General features: G+C 46.0%; 1 protein-coding gene across 5 annotated transcripts in view; it reads right to left on the bottom strand.

The window, feature by feature from the left end:
• LOC140196911 (disintegrin and metalloproteinase domain-containing protein 12-like) overlaps window positions 1-11,891 on the bottom strand; it is a 212,993-nt gene extending 201,102 nt beyond the window's left edge. For all 5 annotated transcript variants that reach the window (XM_072256841.1, XM_072256844.1, XM_072256843.1 and 2 more), the window contains exon 1: window positions 11,490-11,891. In XM_072256841.1, coding sequence (XP_072112942.1) covers window positions 11,490-11,703 — 214 coding nt within the window. In that variant the 5' untranslated portion in view covers window positions 11,704-11,891. The remainder of the gene's footprint in view (window positions 1-11,489) is intronic.
• Between the last annotated feature and the right edge of the window lie 2,866 nt (window positions 11,892-14,757).

Here is a 14,757-nt window from a genome sequence, read left to right as displayed (position 1 = left end):
CCCATTCCCGTGTTGGACTGTTCCATGGGCTATGTTCATAAAAATATAAAATATTGGAACCAGCTGGCAGGTCAGGCAACATTTGGACTCCATCCCTCCTAGTAGTGACAATTACCAGGTGCATTGTAAACAAAGGGCCCAAAGCATTGTTGAGGATTCCTACTACCCATCCCACAGTCTCTTTGACCCACTACCATCAGGAAGGAGGTACAGGAGCATCAGGACTAGACTGTCAGACTGGGTAACAGCTTCTTCCCTCAGGCTGTGAAATTAATGAATACCCTGACACCGCCGAGGTCTCCTCACTTGCACAGGGAGCTGTTTACCTATGCTGCACATGCATCTGAAATTATATTTTATTAATTTACTTGTGGTAATATTTAGGTTTGTGCGCTCCGTGTGAGGTGTGATATGTTTTCTGTATGCTCCCTGGTCTGGAGGAATGTTGTTTCATTTGGTTGTATGTATGTATGTATAGCCAGATGACAATAAACTTGAATCAAAAACACATCAGTACCTATGCTTACTCAGAAGGCCAAGGAAGTTCCAAACAAGAGAAAATCTGCAGATGCTGGAAATCCAAGCAACACACACAAAGCGCTGGAGGAACTCAGCAGGCCAGGCAGTAGCTGTGAAAAAGAGTAAACAGTTGACGTTTCGGTCCAAGGCCCTTCGAAACGTCGACTGTACTTTTTTTCCATAGAGGCTGCCTGGCCTGCTGAGTTCCTCCAGCATTTAGTGTGTGATGCAATGATAAAGCTGAACTTGATTTGTGAAAAGAGAGAGAAAAAATTAACATCTCAGGTCAAAGGCGCTTGGCCAGAACTGAGAAAGAGTAAATAAAATGGTAGTTTTAACTTTCTGAGTGGGAGAGGAAGAGAGGAGATAGCTCTGATAGGGCAGGGCCAGGTGTGCAGAGGTGAAAGGTTGTTGATGAAGTCAGGAGACAGAGAATGTGAATGAAGGAATGTACGAGAATATAAACTGGTGCACAGGTTTATTGCTACAGTTTTCACACTCCTTTGTTTTATCTTCCCCCTCTCTAAATACACTCATCAACAATTAATGGCATTTACAGTCCTTCAATAGTGTTGTCTCTCCCTCTAGCAACCCTTATGAACAGCTCAACCAGACTGCCTGTTCCCCTGGTAACCCTATCTGTGATTTTCATATCAGTCTCGTATTTTCTACCAAAATGAGGACAGTCTGTACACAGAGTCTGTGCTGACTCACAGAAACATAGAAAATAGGTGCAGGAGTAGGCCATTCGGCCCTTCGAGCCTGCACACCTAACTAACTAGAACTAACACCTCCCATCACAGTAACCTAATCTCTAGATTTCTGACAAGTCACAACCCTTGTGCAAGGAGCAATTTCCAGTAGTGAGTTAACCTACCATTCGATGTACCTTTGCCAAGGAAATGCGCGCGTTCACAAGGAGAACGTACAACTCCACACAGACTGCTCCAGCCATCAGCGGTGAATCTGGATCCGTGATGCTGCGAGACGGTGGCTGTCCCTACAACCTGACAGTAGCTACACTGTTTTCTTGACAGATTATCAGGAACTGAGTGGGGGCAGAGGGATGGTCAATATTCCGGGTTGAGACCCAGCATTAGCACGGAGAGTGTACACGGAGACTGTACACGGAGAGTGTACACGGAGACTGTACACGGAGAGTGTACACGGAGACTGTACACGGAGAGTGTACAGGGAGAGTGTACACGGAGAGTGTACACGGAGAGAGTACACGGAGAGTGTACACGGAGACTGTACACGGAGAGTGTACACGGAGACTGTACACGGAGAGTGTACAGGGAGAGTGTACACGGAGAGTGTACACGAAGAGAGTACACGGAGAGTGTACACGGAGACTGTACACGGAGAGTGTACACGGAGACTGTACACGGAGAGTGTACAGGGAGAGTGTACACGGAGAGTGTACACGGAGACTGTACACGGAGACTGTACACGGAGAGTGTACACGGAGACTGTACACGGAGAGTGTATACGGAGACTGTACACGGAGACTGTACACGGAGAGTGTACAGGGAGAGTGTACACGGAGAGAGTACACGGAGAGTGTACACGGAGACTGTACACGGAGACTGTACACGGAGAGTGTACATGGAGATAGCCGGAAAAGAAAGGGACCTCCTACCTTGCAAGTAGAGGTACATGGGACACCGAGAGCCATCAGTTGATGCACTAGTTCAGGCCTCAGTGTCACGTCATCAGCTAGTCCCGGGGGGGGGGGGGGCCGGGATCAATACTGAAGATTGAAGACTGAATATCCATAAGATGCCTGAGGTCAAGGCCTGATGATGAAGCCCGGAGGTCCAGAGGCCTTTTCTGGAGTTGGAGGACTGCCATGTGTGAGTGAGAACGAGGAAAGAGGCCTGTTTCGCTGTAGTTGTTTTGTTGCTTGTTGGGTTCTGTTTTGTTCTGCTGGCCATGGTGGACATTACTATGTTGCAGCAGAAATGTGTGGTAACACCATAAGACCATAAAATACAGGAGCAGAATTAGGCCATTTGGCCCATCAAGGCTGCTCCACATTCCATCATGGCTGATCCAATTTTCCTCTCAGCCCCAATCTCCTGCCTTCTCCCCATATCCTTCAATGCCCTGACAAATCAAGAATCTATAAGCCTCTGCCCTAAATATACATAAAGACTTGGCCTCCACAGCTGTCTGTGGCAAAGAATTCCACAGATTCACCACCCTCTGGCTAAAGAAATCCCTCTTCATCTCTGCTCTGAAAGGACGCCGCTCAGTTCTGAGGCTGTGTCCTCTGGTCCTGGATGCTCCCGCCATAGGAAACACCCTCTCCACTTCCACCTTATCAAGGCCTTTCACCATTCGATAGGTTTCAATGAGGTCACCCTCATTCTTCTGAATTCTAGTGAGAACAGGCCCAGAGCCATCAAACGCTCTTCATATGACAAAACTGGAATCATTTTTGTGAACCTTCTTTGAGCTTTCTCCAATATCAATGCATCCTTTCTAAGATAAAGGGCCCAAAACTACTCACAATGTTCCAAGTGAGGCCTCATCAGTGCTTTACAAAGCCTCAACATTACATCCTTGCTTTTATATTCTAGTCCTCTTGAAATAAATGCCAACATCACATTTGCTTTCCTCACAACGGACTCAACGTACTACAAAACCTTCAGGGATTCCTGCGCAAAGGCTTCAAGATTTTTAAATCTTCTCGCCATTCAGAAAATAGTCAACCCTTTTATTCTATTCTTACCACACCAGAGATTGCTACCCTAGTGGTCCTGTTTCTCAGCTTTCTACCTAGCTCCCTAAAATCTCTCTTCAGGACATCTTCACCTTGTCTACCTATGTCATTGGTGCCAATATGTACCAAGACTTCTGGCTGCTCACCCTCGCTCTTGAGAATGCCATGGATCTGATCCGAGACATCCCTGATCCGGGCACCAGGGAGGCAACATACCATCCAGATGTCTGTATCATTTCCACAGAACCTCGTCTCTGTTCCTCTGACTATGGAATCAGCACTGCAGTCCTCTTCACTCTCTGCCCTCGTGCCAGAGTCTGTGCTGCCCCCGGCTGGTCGTCCCCTTCAACAGTATCTAAACTTGTATATTTATTATTGAGGGGAACGGCTACAGGTGTACTCTGCACTGGCTGTGTACTTCCCCTCCTTCTCCTGACAGTCACCCAGTTACCTGTTTCCTGCAACCTAGAGGGTGACTGTCTCCCTGTAGCTCCTGTCCATCACCGCTTTATCCTCCTGTAGGGTCGAAGGTAATCCTGCTGCAGCTTCATTTCCTGAATACACTCTTTCAGAAGCTGGAACTCGTTGCACCTGGTGCAGATGTGTTTATCCAGGCGGTCTCCCAGACTTCCCACACACCAGACACAGGACAAAACACTGTCCTTGGAGCTATTCTCACTCCACTACTATGCCCTGACTGATGAGGAATGAAGAATTAAGAAGAAAGAGAGAAACTCGCCAGATACTTTACCTCACCCAATCCTGATGAGCCAAAGCCGCTCTAACACCGGCCCACTCACAACAACGGCCGCTCCGCTTCTGCTTGCGTTATTCTTACTCACCCTTTCTAATGAATCCCACCCAGTGATTGGTCATGGCAAAACTCAGATAAACTGCCGGCTAGCTCTACCTTTTAAATCTTAATCGTGGATCTAATTGAAAAGATAGCTGTATTTACACGCTCCCTCCTAGTTGATTGGTTGCTGCAAAACTCAGCGACACGCGTGGACTGCCCCCAACACATCGATAACGCAGAATATTCGGATGTGCATGAGATAAATAAATGAATGTGGGTGGGTGAAGCTGGGTGTGACAGATGAAAGGAGGATTCGGGTGAGGAGGAACGATATGGCAGATGGAGCCAGGGGTGGAGTCAGGAAGCAGTGGCTGGTGGGTGATAGATATGTAAATGATCAGTAAAAGATAGGCAAATGAAGTCAGGCGGGTGCACAGGGAAGCAAACTAGGCTCTGAGGCTGGAAGGAAACAGAAACATAGAAAACCTACAGCACAATACAGGCCCTTCGGCCCACAATGCTATGCCAAACATGTCCTTACCTTAGAAATTACCTAGGGTTACCCATAGCCCTCTATTTTTCTAAGCTCCATGTACCTGTCCAGGAGTCTCTTAAAAGACCTGATCGTTTCCACCTCCACCACCGTCGCCAGCAGCCCATTCACTCACTCACCACTCTCTGTGTAAAAAACTTACCCCTGACATCTCCTCTGCACCTTAAAACTGTGCCATCTCATGTTAGTCATAAATGGTTAATAAATGGAGACACAAGAGGTTTCAGGTGCTGCAGCCTGATAGGTAGGGTAAGGAACATAATGAGGAACTGGATGAGGGAAAGGCGGAAGGCAGATAGTATCAGTAGAGGAACTGATCGGCCGGGGTGGTGGGGAACGGAGCCACACAGACCAAGGAGCACAGAAGTGTGGGTTAACTGGAGAACTTCATGTGGTGTTTCACTTCCCCTTTTCCCTCCCCACAGCCCAGCTATGGGTCCTTTCACATCTCAAGAAGTGAAAGCAGGCAGCAGGGAATGACAGCGAAGCCCTGAGGGCAGTGAAGAGGAAAGCCTCCCTGATGAAGGCTATACTTCGTTAGGAGTCTGAGGAGTCACCAAGGACTCGAGAACATTCTGACTGGTTACATGACTGTCTGGTACGGAGGCTCCAATGCACAGGATCTGGAAAGGCTGTAAACTCAGCCAGCTCCAACACAGGCACTGGCCTTCCCACCACTGGGGCATCTTCAAGTCTCAGTGCCTCAGGAAGGCAGCATTCAGCAGTAAAGACCCTCGCCACCTGGGACATGTGATCTACCATCAGGAGCCTAAATACACACCCTCAGTATTTTAGGAATAGCTTCCTCTCCTCCAAAATCAGATTTCTGAATGGTCTATGAATCTCACTATTTTGCTCTTCTCTTGCACGACTTCTTGTTTTCTTCTTATAACCTATAGATTTTTTTATGTGTTGCACTGTACTGCTGCAGCAAAACAACAAATTACTTGATATGTGCTCAATGACCATTATATTAGGTACATCTGCTCATTGATACAAATATCGAATCAGTCAACTATAATGGGACATAAAAATGCATGTCAAGGCAATATTTCAATAGTCATGGGAGATTTCAATATGAGATATATTGGGAAAATTAGGTTGGTGCTGGATCCCAAGAGGGGGTATTTGTAGAATGTCTACAAGTGGCTTTTCAGAGCAACTCGTGGTTGAGCTTGCTGGGGATCAGCTATTCTGGATTGGGTGTTGTTCAATGAATCATAATTGATTAGAGAGCTTAAGGTAAAGGAAACCTTAGGAGCCAGTGATCACAATATGATAGAATTCAGTCTGCAATTTGAGAAGGAGAAGCTAAAGTCAGATGTATCAGTATTACAGTGGAATAAGTGGAATAACAGAGGCATAAGAGAGGAGCTGGAAAATTGATTAGAAGGGGGCAATTTGGAAGGTGGTGGACAGATATATCCCAAAGCAGAGGTGTTTTAAAGACAGGATGATGCAACTCTGGCTGTCAAGGAAAGTCAATGCCAACATAAAAGTGAAAGTAAATGTTAGAGCAAAAATTAGTGGCAAGTTAGAGGATTGGGAAGCTTTTATAAACCAACAGAAGGCAATTAAAAAAGTCATAAAGAAGGAAAATATGGAATATGAACGTAAGTTGACCAATAATATTATAGCAGAAACCAAAAGTTTATTCAGATAAACATTATAAAGAATAAAAGAGAGGCGAGGGTAGATATCGGACTGCTGGACAATGATGCTGGAGAGGTAGTAATGGGGAACAACAAAATGGCGGATGTACTGAATAAGTATTTCACTGTGGAAGACACTAGCAGTAAGCTGGAAGTTCGAGAATGACACGGGGGTGAAGTGAGTGAAGTTGCCACTACTAGAGAGAAGGTGCTTGGGAAACTGAAAGGTTTGCAGGTAGATATATAACCTGGATCAGATGGACTACACTTCAGGGTTCTGAAGGAGGTGTATGAAGAGCTTGTAGAGGCATTAGTAATGATATTTCTAGAATCAATAGATCCTTGCATGGTTCGGGAGGTCTAGAAAATTGCAAATTTTATTCCACTCTTTAAGAAGCGGGAGAGGCAGAAGAAAGGAAATTATATGCCAACTAGTCTGACCTCAGCGGATGGGAAGATGTTGGAGTCGATTGTGGTTTCAGGGTACTTGGGAGCATATGATAAAATAGGCTGCAGTCAGCATAGTTTCCTCAAAGGCAAATCTTGCCTGACAAATCTGTTGGAATTCTTTGAAGAAATAACAGACAAGATAGACAAAGGAGAATGGGTGGATGCTGTTTACTTGGATTTTCAGAAAGCCTTTGACAAGATGCCACATATGAGGCTGCTTAACAAGCTACGACAAAGATTTATTACAGGAAAGATTCTAGCATTGATAAAGCGGTGGCTGATTGGCAGGAGGCAAAGATTGGGAAAAAAATGGCACCTTTTCTGGCTGGCTGCTGGTGACTAGTGGTGTTCCACAGGGGTTTGTGTTGGAATTATTTCATTTTACTTTATATGTCAATGATTTGGATGATGGAATTGGTGGCTTTGTGACCAGGTTTGTGGACAATATGAAGATAGGTGGAGGGGAAGGTAGTGTTGAGGAAGCAGAGAGGCTACAGAAGGACTTAGTCAGATTAGAATAATGGACAAAGATGTGGCAGGTGGAATACAGTGTCAGGAAGTGTTTGGTCATGCACTTTGGTAGAAGAAATAAAAGAGTACAATATTTTCTAAATGGAGAGAAAATTCAAAAATCTGAGGTGCAAAGGGATCGAGGAGTCCTCATGCAGGACTCCCAGAAGGTTAATTTGCAGGTTGAGACTGTGGTGAGGAATGCAAATGTGATGTTAGCATTCATTTTGAGGGGACTTAAATATAAAAGCAAGGATGTAATGTTGAGGCTTTATAAAGCACTGGTGAGGCCTCACTTGGAGTATTGTGAGCAGTTTTGGGCCCCTTATCTTAGAAAGGATGCATTGACATTGGAAGAGATGAAAGAAGGTTCACGAAAATGTTTCCAGGGTTGAAAGACGTATCAAATGAGGTGCATTTGATGGCCCTGGGCCTGTACTGAGTGGAATTCAGAAGAATGTGGGGGGGGGGGGGGGTGGATTTCATCAAAACCAAACAAACATTGAAAGGCCTTGATTTCTTAACCAGAGAGTTGTTTACCTGGGCAGATGCTACACCCTGCCAAAGGAGCGACCTGCAGGCTAGTGGATAGAAGGAATGCCTTTCACCTCCTTTAGTAGAGACAAACCTCCACCCCACCACCCATACCCTATCTATACCCCTCATTATTTGGAGAACTGCAGAAAGTTCCAGTTTCCTGCTAGGGGCAAGATGTCATTAAAATATAAAACATACAAAAATTATTCACGAGGATTTACTGGGGCTGAAGGAGAGGCTGGATAGTCCAGGAAATGTTTCCCTGGATTGGAGGAGTCTGAGAGGTGATCTTATCAATGTTTATAAAATCACATGGGGCACAGAGAGGGTGAACAGCCACAGCCTTACTCCCGGTGTAGGGTATCCAAAAGGAAACAAACGTTAAAGTGCAAGGAAAGATTTAAAAGGGACTTGAGGGACAGGTTTTTCCACACAAATGATTATATGTATACAGAACAAGCTGCCAGAAGAAGTGGTAAGGTCGATTACAATTACGACACTTGAAAGGCATCTGGACAAGTACATGGATAGGAAAAGTTGAGAAGGATATGGACCGAAGATTCAAGATTCAAGATTGTTTAATGTCATTTCCAGTACATAAGTGTAAAGGAGAACAAAGTAATTGTTACTCCAGATCTGATGTAGCACAAGTAAAACACAATAAGTTAAGGTTTCAAAGGTACATTTAATGTCAGAGAAATGTATACAATATATATTCTAAAATGCTTTTTTTTTCGCAAACATCCACGAAAACAGAGGAGTGCCCCAAACAATGAATGACAGTTAAATGTTAGAACCCCAAAGTACCCCCCCAGCTCCCCCACCCACCCACGCATAAGCAGCGGCAAAGCAACAAACTCCCCCCGCCCCCCACCAGCCAAAAGCATCGGCGGCCTCCACCGAGCACTCAAACATGCAGCAAAGCATCAATAAAGACACGGACTTGCTGTTCCCCAAAGACTACTCATTCACCTGGTAATTTGACATACCACAGGCTCTCTCTCTCTCCCTAATAAGGGTAAAAGAGGTGTCCCCTGCTCTACTCTCTCTACACCCATGACCATAAATTTGTTGACGATACAACCATTATTGGCAAAATTTTAGACATTGACAAGAGGGTGTACAGGAGTTAGATATATCAGCTATTTGAGTGGTGTCGTAGCAACAACCTTGCATTCAACTTCAGTAAGATGAAAGAACTGATTGTGGACTTTAGAAAGCATAAGACGAGGGAACACTCACCAATTCCCATAAACAGATCAAAAGTGAAGAGAGTGAGTAACTTCAAGTTCCTGTGTCAATATCTTTGTGGATCTAACGTGGACTCAACATATCAATGCAGTTACAAAGTAGGCTTGATAGCGGCTATATTTCACTAGGAGTTTGAGAAGATTTGCTATGTCTCCAAAAACACTCGAAAATTCCTACAGATGTGGTGTGGAGAGCATTCTACCCGGCTGCATCACTCCCTGGTATGGGAGGGCTACTGCACAGGGTCGAAGTAAGCTGCAGAGAGTTGTAAAATAAGTCAGCTCCATCATGAATACTAGCCTCCGTAATGTACAAGACACCTTCAGAGAGCGATGCTTCAAAAAGACATCATCAAGGACCCCCATCGACCAGGTCGTGCTTTGTTCTCACTGCTGCCATCAGGAAGGAGGTACAGAAGCCTGAAGGCACACATTCAACAATTCAGGAGCAGCTTCTTCCCCCCGCCATCTGATCCTGAATGGACATTGAACCCATGAATGCTACCTCACTACTTTTTTATTTCTATATTTTTGCACTACTTATTTAACCATGTATATACACACAGACTAACTGTAGTTCACAGTTTTCATCTATATTATTATGTATTGCATTGTACTGACTGGCACATCTTTGGACTGCAGGAAGAAACCGAAGGACCCGGAGGAACGTACAGACTCCTTACAGATGATATCAGAATTGAACTCTGACTCTGACACCCAGCGTTGCACAAACTGCTAGGTTACCATGGCAGCCCAATGCCCTGCTTCTATATTGTATGCAGCTATGGTCATCACGCTACAGGAAGAATATGATTGCGCGCGAGAGGGTGCAAGATGTATATGTGTTTGGCTAAATATGCGATGTTTAACACAGATGGCTTGGTACGGTGACTGCTTTGCCTGAGACCACAAGAAACTATGGAGAGTTGTGGACATCACAGAAACCAGCCTCCCCTCCATGGATTCTGTCAACACTTCTCTCTGCCTCAGTGAAACAGCCAACATAATCATAGACCCTATTCACCCCAGACATTCTCTCTTCTCTTCTTTCCCATCAGGCAGAAGATACAAAAGCCTGAAAGTACACACCATCAGACTCAAGAACAGCTTCTATCCCACTGCTATAAGACTATTGAACAATTGTCTAGTATAATAAGAGGAATTCTTTATCTCATAATCTACCCTGTTATGGATTTGCACATTATTGTTTGTCCGCACTGCACTTTCTCAGTAACTGTAACTCTGATACTGCATTCTGTAAACACCAGAGTCTGCAAATGCCAGAAATCCAGAGCAACACACACAAAATGCTGGAGGAACTCAGCAGGTCAGGCAGCATCTATGGAAGGGATTATACAGCTGACATTTCAAACTGAGAGCCGCCCTCAGGTTCAAATCATCTGCATTCTGCTATTGTTTAACCTGGTACAACCACACTGCACCGATACGATGAAATAACACAATGTAAAACAAACTTCTTCACTCTACCTTGGAACACGTGACAATGAGAAGACAATTTAGCAATTTAACAAACATGGACAATTGAGACTAGTTCAGTTTGGTGACTTGTTTAGCATGAATGAGTTGTACTGTAGGGCCTGTTTCATGCTGTATAATGATAACTTTAACTATTCCCTTTGCTGTGATCTAAAAATCCAATTCTGGAATCTCTTATCATTCATCATATTGTAATCACAGTACACTCTCTTTGAGCAATCAATGTTCATTCCCTAATCTGTAATCACTGAATATTCCCTGATCTGTAATCACTGAACATTCCCCGATCTGTAATCACTCAATATTCGCTGATCTGTAATCACTGAATATTCCCTGATCTGTAATCGCTGAATATTTCCCGATCTGTAATCACTGAACATTCCCTGATCTGTAACCACTGAACGTTCCCCGATCTGTAATCACTGAACATTCCCCGATCTGTAATCACTGAATATTCCCTGATCTGTAACCACTGAATGTTCCCCGATCTGTAATCACTGAACATTCCCCGATCTGTAATCACTGAATATTCCCCGATCTGTAATCACTGAACATTCCCCAATCAGTAATCACTGAATATTCCCCGATCTGTAATCACTGAACATTCCGATCTGTAACCACTGAACATTCCGATCTGTAATCACTGAACGTTCCCTGATCTGTAATCACTGAACATTCCCTGATCTGTAATCACTGAACATTCCCTGATCTGTAATCACTGAACATTCCCCAATATGTAACCACTGAACATTCCGATCTGTAATCACTGAACGTTCCCTGATCTGTAATTACTGAACATTCGGATCTGTAACCATTGAACATTCCCTGATCCGTAATCACTGAACATTCCCTGATCTGTAATCACTGAATATTCCCCGATCTGTAATCATAGAACATTCCTTGATGTTGTAATCTCTGATGTTGTCCCAGACACTTTCTTTAATGCTCATGTTGTGGGTTTGACAGAAGTACGGGTGTGCTAACTTTCTTTGCTCACCTGCTGAAGTTCCTTTGACAGTTGCTCCTTTAGTCCTGATCTCCGAGGCTGCTGCTGGCGAACGGCTGTCAGTGGTGTTACCGGGGGCGGCGAGCAGCATCGCATTCCTGAGCACCAGCTCTTCAGCCCCGTGACTCCCTTCACTCTCTGTCTCTGCACGACTCAAACCCAGGCACCAGAGCAGCCACACCAGTTGCAGGCTGCTGGCAAACATACTGCGTGCCTACAGCTTGTCCCACTCTGCCTGAGCCCTCTCACTCACTGACACATATCCCCCTGCCCGGCTCCTGTCACTCCCTCTGGCCTGGGCGTTCTGACAACGCCACCGGCTCAGCTCTCAGCCTGTGCTTGATCCTGTCTGTATTCATTGATATTGCAGCTCTGTAACCGCGCCTCTTAACCAGGAAGTGGGTGGAGGAAGTGGCAGAGGGAACTTGGTGAGGACAAGTTTGATCAGGTTGATCGCAGGAGCAGGCGTGAAGAGGCAGCGCCTCCTACTGATACCTTCTGAACTGCAGCTGCAGACACAAAGCTCGCTTGGCAGGCTCCGGGGCGAGAGGCAAGAGTTCAGGTGTGCGGTCAATACAGTCCATCGGTATCGTTGTCAGAGCCCAGCAGTACCGTTGGCAGAGTCCAGCATCTCATCAGGCAGAGTCCGGTGGTACATCAGCTGGTCTTGGTGCTGTACCTGCCATCACCTGTATTGTCAGGCCTGGGGCTGAAGCTGCTCACCGCCAAGGACTTCCTTCAGGAGGCTGCAGTTAGCTGAACATTATTACAGCATTGGTGATAGGTGCAGAGTTCTGAAGCCGTGTAGAAGGAGCTTAGTCACTTTCCCTGTGAGAGTGTGGGTACCTCCAGCGTCCTCCCACACTCTAAAGGCATGGGTAAGACTTAGTAAGTTGCGGCAAGGCTATATTGACGCCAGAAGCAAGGTGACACTTGCTGGCGGCCCCCAGCACAACCTCGCACTGTGTTGGTCAATGACGCAAATGACGCATTTCACTGTAAGTTTTGATGTACATGTGACCAAAAAGCTAATCTCTCTTCCTTCATGTCGGCATCCAGCTGCTGCTGGCTGCAAATTCAAACCATTTACCTGAGTTGGGAAAATTGACGCCAGAGAGGGGTTATTGGGAAGAGGTAAATTGGGACGAGCTTCTATTAATGCTGGTGTGTTGGTGCAATACGTAGTGAGGCAGACAAGTGGCATTTTCACCTTCATTGGGTTGGAGTTCGAGGCAGGAGCTCAGGGTCCATTGTTCCTTGGTGTGGTGGGTTCCTGCCATCAGGGACTGGTGCAGGGAACGTGTCAACCAGTGGCGAGTGGGTATAACAGAGACAAGGACAGAGCTGCCACAGGGTCTGTGACTCTAAGCTCAGTGTCACGGCTAAGAAAGATAACACCCTACATCCTAGAATAATTTATGTGCTCATGGAACGTTGTCCCCACTCCCGCCAGGGAGCGGGCTACATGGTATACGTGCCAGGAGGACCACCAGACTCACAAACACTTACTCTCCCCGAGCAGTAAGGCTGATCAACACCATTGCCCAATGACTGGCCCTCCCCTACCCCGCCACCACCACTACTTCATCATTTCCTCTCAGTCACCTCATGTGCCGATGCCCCACGTCAGTTATGGACATACAATCAATCCATATATAGATATACAAACATATTTACACACAGGATATATGTCACCTTATGTACCTATTTATATTTATTGTGTTTTTTTTAATTATTGTTTTCTTTGTCCTATTGCGTTTTTTTTTCTGTGCTTCATTGAATCCAGAGTCAAAATTACCTTGCAAACAGGAGAAAATTTGCAGATACTGGAAATCCAAGACAACACACACATAATGCTGGAGGAACTCAGCAGGTCAGGCAGCATCTATGGAGATGAACAAACAGACAACATGTCGGGCCAATCCCTTCGTCAGGACTGGACAGGGAGGGTGGAGTCAGATTAAGAAGGAGGGGGAGGGCAGGAGGAAGTACAGGGTGGAAGGTGATAGGTGAAACCGGGAGAGGGGGGAGGGGTGACATAAAGAGCTGGGGAGTTGATTGGTGAAAGAGACAAAGGGTTGAAGAAAGGCGAATCTGATAGGAGAAGACAGAAGAGCACGGAAGAAAGGGAAGTGGGAGGAGCATCAAAGGGGAGGTGATTGGCAGGGAAAGAGATTACATGAAAGAGCGAAAGAGGAATGGGGAATTGTGAAGGAGTGGCGGGGGTGGGGGAAGGGAATTGCCAGAAGTTTGAGAAATCTATGTTCATGCCATCAGGTTGAAGTGTATCCAGATGGAATACAAGGTGGTGCTTCTCCAACCTGAGTGTGCCCTCATCGCAGCAGAGAGAAGACCACGGACTGACATGTCGGAATGCGAATGGGACATAGAATTGAAGTGGGTGGACACCGGGAAATCCTACTTTTTGTGGCAGACAGGGTGAAAGTGCTTGACAAAGCAATCTCCCAATGTATGTCAGGTCTCACCGATATACAGGAGGCCACACCGGGAGCACCGGACACAGTATAGGACCCCAACAGACTCACTGGTGAAGTGTGACCTTACCTGCAGGGACTGTTTAGGGCCCTAAATGGTAGTGAGGGAGGAGGTGTAGGGGCAGGTGTGGCATTTATTCTGCTTGCAAGGATAAGTGTCAGAAGAGACATCAGTAGGGAGGGACGAGTGGACAAGAGAGTCACCTGGGGAGCGATCCCTGTGGAAAGTGGAAAGTGGGGAGAAGGACAGGTGTGCTGGGTGGTGGAATACTGTTGGAGATGCCGAAGTGATGGAGAATTACGTGCTGCAAGTGGAGGCTTGTGGGCTGGGAGATGAATAGATGAGGAATCTTGTCCTGGAATGAAAAGCCTCATCCTGACAGCAGATGTAGCAGTGGGCGGAAGAACTGAGAAAAGGGTCCCGCAACTCCCCTTTCTACCTTCACAAATCTAGCTGTCCAGGTCGACCCATTGTTTCCGCCTGCTCCTGCCCCTCTGAGCTTGAGTCTGCATACCTTGACTCTGTATTATCCGCCTTGGCTCAGACCCTTCCTACCTACGTCTGTGACACACAAGCACTCTCAATCTTTTCAATGACTTTAAGTTCCCTGGCCCCGACCATCTCACTTTCACTATGGATGTCCAGTTCCTATACACTTCTATCCCCCATCAGGCAAGTCTCAAAGCACACTGCTTCTTTCTGGACAACAGACCCAACCAGTTCCCCTCCACCATCACTTCCTCTGTCCAGCTGAACTGGTCCT

Source organism: Mobula birostris, chromosome 4 (genome assembly GCF_030028105.1).
Source record: "Mobula birostris isolate sMobBir1 chromosome 4, sMobBir1.hap1, whole genome shotgun sequence".
Taxonomy (NCBI): Eukaryota; Metazoa; Chordata; class Chondrichthyes; order Myliobatiformes; family Myliobatidae; genus Mobula; species Mobula birostris.
Note: the sequence above shows the minus strand (reverse complement) of the source record. Positions and strands in the feature narration are given on the sequence as shown.